The 8,577-nt window shown below is 44.4% G+C and overlaps 1 protein-coding gene across 3 annotated transcripts in view; it reads right to left on the bottom strand.

The window, feature by feature from the left end:
- Positions 1-3,605: 3,605 nt before the first annotated feature.
- The window catches only part of LOC309524338 (syntaxin-binding protein 1), a 56,884-nt gene continuing 51,912 nt past the window's right edge, over positions 3,606-8,577 (bottom strand). For all 3 annotated transcript variants that reach the window (XM_082208921.1, XM_082208919.1, XM_082208920.1), the window contains one exon: positions 3,606-6,829. Coding sequence is in view for 1 of the 3 variants with exons in the window: in XM_082208920.1 (XP_082065046.1) it covers positions 6,747-6,829 (83 nt within the window). In the remaining 2 variants the exon portion in view is untranslated. The remainder of the gene's footprint in view (positions 6,830-8,577) is intronic.

Below are 8,577 nucleotides of genomic sequence, written 5' to 3'. Positions count from 1 at the left end.
GGATTCTGCATAGGGCTGAAGTTGCTTAGCGAGAAATTTAGCGAGATTTTGTAGAGGTGAGCCTATGGAGCTGACTATTGGTCTGAGTGGTGTTCCTTCTTTGTGTATCTTGGGGAGACCGTAGAGTTTGGGGCATCTGGATGATTTTTCTCTGGGGATGATTCTTAGCTGGATTTCTTCACTGATAGGAGAGGCTTTTATTTTGGATTTGGTGGTTTTTTCCAGATAGGTGGTGGGATCTGTTTTTATAGGTTGGTAGGTAGGGTCTTGGAGTAGATTTGATAGTTTTGCTTGGTAGTCCGATGTGTTCATCACAACAGTGGCGTTGCCTTTGTCTGCTGGGAGAATGATTATGTTGTTGTCTTTCCTCAGGTTGGTGAGTGCTTTCTGTTCTTCTTTGTGTAAATTGCTTCTGGGTGGTTTGCTGGAGCAGAGGATGTTGGTGACTTCAAGTCTGATTTTATTGGCTTCATCTGGGTCGATTTTGGTCAGGCTAGCTTCGACTCCGCATATGATGTTTTCCGTGGGGATGCGTCTCGGGGCGACTGCAAAGTTGAAACCTTTGGAGAGTACTTTGGTTTCAGTTGGGGTGAGGATCCTGTTTGATATGTTATGTACTGTTTGTTTCATGGGTTGTTGTGGAGGGTGGCTGGGCTTCTGGCGTTTTTCTAGTTTGTAGAGTTTGTTGGTGTGTCTGTCTGTCTTATGTGAGGTCTCAGTTTCAGCTCTCCAGACGGCTAGTTGTTTGCATTTGTCCCAGAGTGCAGGGTGGATTTTGTTGCATAGTTTGAGGTGAAGAGTGAGCAGATCTTTGTTGGTTTGGTTTAGTAGGTATCTTTTCTTATGTATTTCGTTTCTGATTAGGGATAGTTCGGTTCGTTTCAGGATCCTTTCGGTAGCTGGGGTTTTAGAGTGGAATTTAAGTTGGAAGCATGTGGGAGTTAAGTTGTTGTCTCGGCAGTTGCGTAGGAACAGGAGATCACATAAGATGGTGGCTCTTCGGATTTCTAGTTTCTCGTAGGTTCTTGTCAGCTGGAAGGTTTCCTCCCCGTAGAGGTGAGATATTTGCTTTCGTAGATTTTCACGGGTATAGGAATGCAGGTTTTGGTGTCTTCGGGTGTCTTCCCGTGTAAGAGTCGGGGTGTCTGTGCGACGTTTCGACGAGGTCTCACTCGTCATCTTCAGGCTGGTGCTTTCGGCTTCTTGTTACTGGAACAGAGCAGAGTCTGGTGTTTGAGTTCCTATAAATACTGTTGAGGGGTGTGGTGTATAGCCTCCAACGTTCTGGGCAGAGAGGAAGTTCCTAGATTAGTGTGCCTTTTCTTCTTTTGTTCCTTAATTACTTGAGGGATATCTTGGGTGATTTCATGAGTGATATTCTGAATATCACTGGGTGGGTCATTAATTACTTGAGGGATATCTTGGGTGATTTCATGAGTGATATTCTGAATGTCACTGGGTGGGTCATTAAGTGTAGATTAGTTGCTAAAGCTCTCGTGTCTTGACCTCTTGAGCTTGTGAAGAGTTTTTCTGAGAAGATGGCTGTGCTGCATTTAGTTGTGCTCTGGCTTGGCTTCGTGTATAGGGGCGAGCTATGGTTTTGTGCCTTGTGTCAGCCAGATCTGTGTAGGGATTGCAGGGGGGTGCAGCATCCGGAGGTGACACTATAGTTTGGTTGCTGGATGGAGTCTGTAATATGTCTGTGGAGAGGGTCTGGGTTTGGGTCTGGTGTGGTTGATTGGTGACGGCGTTCTGTGTGCCTCTGGTTCTGGTGTCGGTTTTTGTGGGGAGGGCTAATTTCCAGATGTCTGGCAGGCGGGACGTGTCGTCACGCTTGTTCATGTTGTGAGGGTGTTTCTCTATCTCGATGGCTTCCATGATTATTCTCTTGTGGTGATGTTCCATGTTAAAGAGCAATTTGGAATCTGCAAAATTAATTTCGTGTCCTGTTTCTTTCATGTGTTGGAAAAGAGAGGAAGTTTTTTCTTCTTTTTTGACGGCATTCTTGTGTTCTGCGATACGTGCATTTATTCGTCTGTTTGTTTGTCCAATGTACGTGGCTGGGCAGACTTTGCAGGGTATTTCATAGACCCCTTGGTTTTCCAGCTGGATTTTGTCTTTTGGGTTTCTGAGGATATTGGCTATTTTTTGGTTGGTGCAGAAGGCTGTTTTGATATTGTGTTTATGGAGGATTTTGCTGATTTTGTCTGTAGTGCCCTTGATATAAGGAAGGAGGGCCATGCCATTGTTTTCTTCTGTGTCTTGGTTTTTTGGGGGTGTTTCTTTTTGGATTAGCTTCGTAACCCTGTTTTTCTGGTATCCATTGGCGATTAACACATTTGAGAGATTCTGTAACTCAGTTGTCAAGTGGTCTTTGTCAGCCAGGCGTTTGGTTCTGGAGATGAGAGTCTTGGCTACGGAGTTTATTTGTGCAGGGTGGTGGTGTGATTGTGCATGTAAGTAGCGGTTGGTGTGTGTTTTTTTCCGGTAGATAGTGTGTCCTAGGGAGCCATCAGGTTTTTTGTAGATTAGGACGTCAAGAAAGGGGAGTTGGTTGTTGTCTTCTATTTCCATAGTGAATTGTATTTTGGGGTGTAGGCTGTTGAGATGTGTGAGGAAGCTATCTAGTTTTTCTTTCCCGTGTGGCCAAATTACAAAGGTGTCGTCAACATATCTGAGCCAACTAAATGCAGCACAGCCATCTTCTCAGAAAAACTCTTCACAAGCTCAAGAGGTCAAGACACGAGAGCTTTAGCAACTAATCTACACTTAATGACCCACCCAGTGACATTCAGAATATCACTCATGAAATCACCCAAGATATCCCTCAAGTAATTAATGACCCACCCAGTGATATTCAGAATATCACTCATGAAATCACCCAAGATATCCCTCAAGTAATTAAGGAACAAAAGAAGAAAAGGCACACTAATCTAGGAACTTCCTCTCTGCCCAGAACGTTGGAGGCTATACACCACACCCCTCAACAGTATTTATAGGAACTCAAACACCAGACTCTGCTCTGTTCCAGTAACAAGAAGCCGAAAGCACCAGCCTGAAGATGACGAGTGAGACCTCGTCGAAACGTCGCACAGACACCCCGACTCTTACACGGGAAGACACCCGAAGACACCAAAACCTGCATATATATATATATATATATATATATATATATATATATATATATATATCTCACACCAAAAACAACAAAAACACATCTAAACAAAAGGGAGAGAAAGAGATACCTTGAAGCGGCTGCAATGCTAAATTTAGAAGGGGAAGGCGGGGGGAATGGGAGGGTGCAAGAAAAGGTTGGAGAGCTGGCAAAACAGTTACTGATGCAAAATGACCACAACCATTGCCCGAAAAACAAATATATTATGGGCAAGGGAGGGGGGAAATGGACCACAAAAATAGTAGCGAACAGAAAGAGTATTTTCTTCTCTCTGTTGGGATATTCTAGGAAGAGACATTAATGCCCTGGGACAGGTGTAAGAGGGACAGCCCAAAACTGCAGGGAAGAAAATACATTTTTTTAAAAAATATCACAGTAAGCGAACACAGCCATTGTGGGAGTCAAATGAGAAGAGGACACACAAGGAAGACTCGGTAAACCACTTTACTTCAAGCTTGTTAGGACGACCACAATACACAATTATTTAATTCATATACATACAGTCTGCAGGGGGAGCAGAAGGACTGGCAAAGGGATCTATAAATGCAGAACAATTGGGGATTTTTGGCGCTTGCCACAGCCAGCAATGTTTCACTACTGGATGATGAGAGATAGAAAGGGGGAAGGAATCCAAAGGGTGCAGGGCAAAATTTGATGACGAGAAATGCCATTGTTGACGGCAGGAGAAACGAAACGCTCCAGCTGAGGTTAAGCTTGAGCTTTAGTCAACATGATGCCCCACAGACTGTGGGGACTACATTTCCCAACAACACAGGAAGACGGATGTTGTAGACTGCATATTGTGGGCTACAGTTCCAATCAGCTCCCCACAACCACTGTGGGCTGATGGTCATTGTAGTCCACACTATCTTCAGTCACTATGTTAAAAAGGATAGTAATGTTGCTCACCCAAATCCCATATTAGCTCAATAGACATAGAAGCACTTAAACTGTGGCTCCTGGTTGATGATGCCATTTCCCAAATCCGTTTTGCTACTTCCAGTTCAATCCTGAAATATGTCATGTGTTTATTTTTTATTTTTGCTCCTAAACAAGCCAGGAAGAAATTGGGTACAATCCAGCCCAGAGCTGAGGAAGCTTTTAAGCCCATTTAAAGCTCAATGGTATATTCTTTGTTGGAGAACAACCACAAGGGAGTGCTGTGGGGCCAGAAATGATGTCTGTGGGAAGCATCTAAGTCCCACACAGAGGAGATCCATTAAAAGGAATGTACCTAGGTTGGTCATGCCACCAGGTTTAATGGGTCTACTCTCCGTACTCTGTGTACTCTGTGTAGGACTAACATTGGATACAGCCTCTAGTTTTCACAGCAAAGCTCCTGGTCACTTTGTCTTTGCCCAGGGCAGTGATCTTTCATCATTCTCTCAAAAATGTATTTCCCCTTCCTGACAGTTTTCAAGCCACTTGAGCTCCCTCAAGTCACACAAATGGGAGGGGATTAAATGATTCACAACAGCTGACACATTCAGCATCATGCAATCTACACCATGCAGTGTACATCTACACCACCCAGCCAATCTGTCATCTGTCACTGAAAAGAGAAAGCTGTATAGTCTTGGAGTCTCCTCCTTCCTTAGTAGGCAAAGCAAGGAAGTGCCAACATTGCTTACTACAGGGGCCGCAGATGTGCTGTTGGATGTAAACTCCCATCAGCCCCAGCCAGCATGGTGATGGGAGTTGTAGTCCAGGAATGTCAATTCAATGCAGCACAATGCAGATTTCTGCTTTGTGGGCAGGACAGTCGGGTTGGAGACAGATAAAAGATGATTAAAAGAGTGGTGCAAAGAAAGTAGGACTCTCTGCCCCACACAGCAATGTGTGAATCTGCCAAGCTAGAAACAAAAGTGGGGTGCACAGGATGTGTAGCTTACATCCCACAAGCAGCAAACTCTCTTTCAAACTGACGTCAGCTTCTCTAGAGCCTGCGTTAAGGAATGCAGATTCCAGGGACTCTAGACATGTGCTTGCAAGAGTACAGGGGGCAAAGCTAGAAGGACAGAGGAAACAAGCTGACTATACTACACAGCGTATCATTTTACATGAGCTGCGGCCACCTCCAGAGAATCACGGGAATTGTGGTTTCAAGACAACTTTGCTCTCAGCAAACTACTGAAAGGAAATTGACTCCCAAACCAGAACAAAGACTATTGAATGAATACACCATTGCTAGCTGTTGCTTTATGCTTTCATAGGCCAGAAAAGTCTGGAGATCCCGATAGATCCTGCCCAACCAGGGCCTGCCTTCTGGAAGCCGGTAAGAGGAAGCATCCCAGAACCAGAAATTCCTGCCTGCTATTCATTGAACCGTGAAATCAGAGACATACTGTGGTCTAGATGTTAAAGCGCTAGAGTTCGTATCCCCAGTCAACCACAATCTTACTGAGTGGTGTTGGGTTTCTCACCATGAGTAAGACAGATCTTCCTCAAAGGGTTGTTGTGGAGATAAAATTGGAGAGACAGCCCTGGGCCCTCAGGTGGAAGAATGTGATAAATAATATTACAGAATTCACAAGCGAACTCTGCCTCGTTAAAGGTATCAGCAAAGTGCTAAAATAAAGCTCCTTCCTAAAGAAGAAGAAAAAAACATTTGCCAACATGTTTCAAACCAATTAAAAACCAGGGGTTGGTCTCCAAATATGCTTGTGTTGAAATAAATCATCATTCCTGGGTGGGACAAAGAAGATCTAATAAGGAAGATTGATCCAGACATGCTGGAATTGCAAACCACAAACACGCCATTTAAAATATTGCTCCAAAAAAGTTGGAAAAGGTCAGGGGTGAAGCAATTTAAAAAAACAACCCAGAAATGCACCAACCACCTACACACTGATAAAACTAAATAAATATGAAAATTGAGAGGACAATCTCAACAACAACAGCAGTAGCAGCAGCAGCAGGGGGGACGAGGGAGGACAAGGAAGGTCAAATGACAGTCATTTCCAAAACGCAAGCAAAAATCCCAATACACAGTGGGGGGAAGAAGAGCATTCCTTTCACAGTTTGCATCTGAAGTTAGGTACAAGATCACATAGCCATAAATAAGTCACAAGCATTCGTCCATCCGGGCAGAAAACTAAAACCAGAACTAAAAGGACATCATCATTAAAAAATAATATTATCAGCATCGTCATCATATAATCGCCATGGATGAAATGATGGAAGTTTAGTTTTTGGTGGTTTATTTTGGAGGACACATATGGAGATAATATCTATATTATAGAATATATTATTTTTCTTATCTTTCTTTTTTCTTTTCTCTGTCTTAGTGACAATGGAATTTCCCCACCCCAAACCCTTCTCTTATTTACCTTCGTTTCAAATGTAGGATGGAAGGGGAAACCAAGACGAATAAGAAGAAGGTGAAATGGAAGCAGTCAACAAATTTAAGTGGGGCAAGGATCACCTCAGAGCTGGAAGGAAATGGGATGCCCCAAATGTCATGTCACTGCTTTTTTGATGATGGTGTCAAGGAGGGAAGGGCAGGAAATGGGGGAGGAGAGAAAGAGGGAAGGATCTGTGTGTTGGTGTGTGTGTGTGTGTGTGTGTCTGTTTAACTGCTAATTTCTTCATCCGTTTTATTCAGTTTCTTCAGAGTGTCCAGCAGTTTCTGTGGGGTGAGGACGTGAGTAGAGCCTGCAAATGGGGGTGGGGTGGGGAGTGGGAGGCAGGGAGAAGAGGAGAGAGATGCATATTAGAACTCCCGCCCTGAAAAAGGCATCAGAAAAGGGGGAGGGGTTGTCATCTATAAGGGCAGGGGCCTTGGTGACCTGCTGTGGGTTTGGGTGGGTGGGGGCGAGGGTGAGGGAGGCGCTATTGCACCCACGTCTGAGCAAATGCATGTGCTAAGGACTGCCTGCCCCACCCCCCAACAAAAACAAATCAGGCAAGTTATTATCAAAAGTTTTTAAGAGGTGCAACATGGTGGAACAGAGGGTCAAAATTGATCACCAACACCCTTAAGTGGCATACTGGTGATGTGGTAAGTTAGAGCAGCAGCCACTGTGTGGGGGAGGATTTGTGAACCCCCTTATCAGGTGGCCCCAATCCATCCCCTTCTACACCAGTTTCTGTTATATACATAGGAAAAGAAGAGAGAAGAATTGCAGACACCGCCCCCCCTCCCTGACACTCAGAACCTCTTACCTGCCACGGGGACAGCGTACCAATTTTTATTTTTTTTTATTTTTTAACCACTGGAAGAAATGCTTGCAAAAATGTTAAGCCTATGGAACTACGATTCCATCTAGTGCAGGAAAAGGCAAGGCGAAAACCGGAAATGAAAGAAAGAAAGAAAAAATATAGAATACCAGATGGAGGCTTTGTAACCCCGTGAGTTAAGTGTGGTGAAGGAATGATGCATATGATATGCTGGAGAGGGCAGCATAAGGCCATTGACGTCGAGGGCGCAGAGATAGATAGCGGAAGCAAGGCAGGAGTGGCTGTGTGGCTCATGAGGCCATGGCATGCAGTGGCAAATGGCAGGCTGTCAGATAAAAGATCGCTTCTTCCTCTCCCGCCTCAGATGGGAGGGAAGAGCCAAATAAGAAAGAAAGAAAGAAAGAAAGAAAGAAAGAAAGAAAGAAAGAAAGAAAGAATTGCCTATACTTGAAAATGTGCATGTATATACATATTGAGATATGGAGAAGGGGGTTGAGAGGAGTCAGGGAGAGTGAGATACAAGGAATATTGCAGGAGCCTTCAGGAGAAAGCCCATGTCACTGAAGACAAAGAAGGAGGGGGGATCCATGATGACCAGGGGCCCCTTGGCGAAGAAAGAGAGCACTCTCCTTCCTGTAGCCCCAGTAAGGTAGTGACGCATCAGTGGGTAGGGGATTTGTGCGCCCCTTAAAAAGGCAAATTTTCCCAGAACTGCCAGTGGACACTGGGAAGGAGCTGCTGCTCTTAAAACTGCGTTGTAAGAGCTGCCACTTCTACAGAACATGGCATCAAGCTTGCTTTTTCCTCTGCTCTCCCACCGCTTATTTTATCAAGTGCCATGGTGTTTTTCAGATTGTCTTAGATGATGATTCTTGTAAGCTGCTCTGGGAGCCTTTGGAGGTATAAAATGCTGTAAATAAATATGTAATTATGGCTACCCTTGACCAGAGTGTGTGTTAGGAAATAAAAACAGCAACAAACAATAAGATTCTAAGGCTTGCTGACAATTGGGACACTCTGTGGGCACAGATGAGGATGAGTCTGTGTGTGTGTGTGTGTGTGTGTGTTTGGTTTGTGTGTGTGTTGCTCTAGCCTTGCATCTCTATGCTCAAAGCATGGCAGCTAGGTCCAGTATAGCACTAAATGTCCATCTGGATTGCACTGGGGTCCTGCTCCCTTAACACCAGTGTCCTATGTGCCAAGAACCCCACCTCTTAAGCAAT

Source organism: Podarcis vaucheri, assembly GCF_965113315.1.
Source record: "Podarcis vaucheri genome assembly, chromosome: Z".
In the NCBI taxonomy this organism is placed as follows: Eukaryota; Metazoa; Chordata; class Lepidosauria; order Squamata; family Lacertidae; genus Podarcis; species Podarcis vaucheri.
This window is presented reverse-complemented; position numbering and strand designations above follow the sequence as displayed.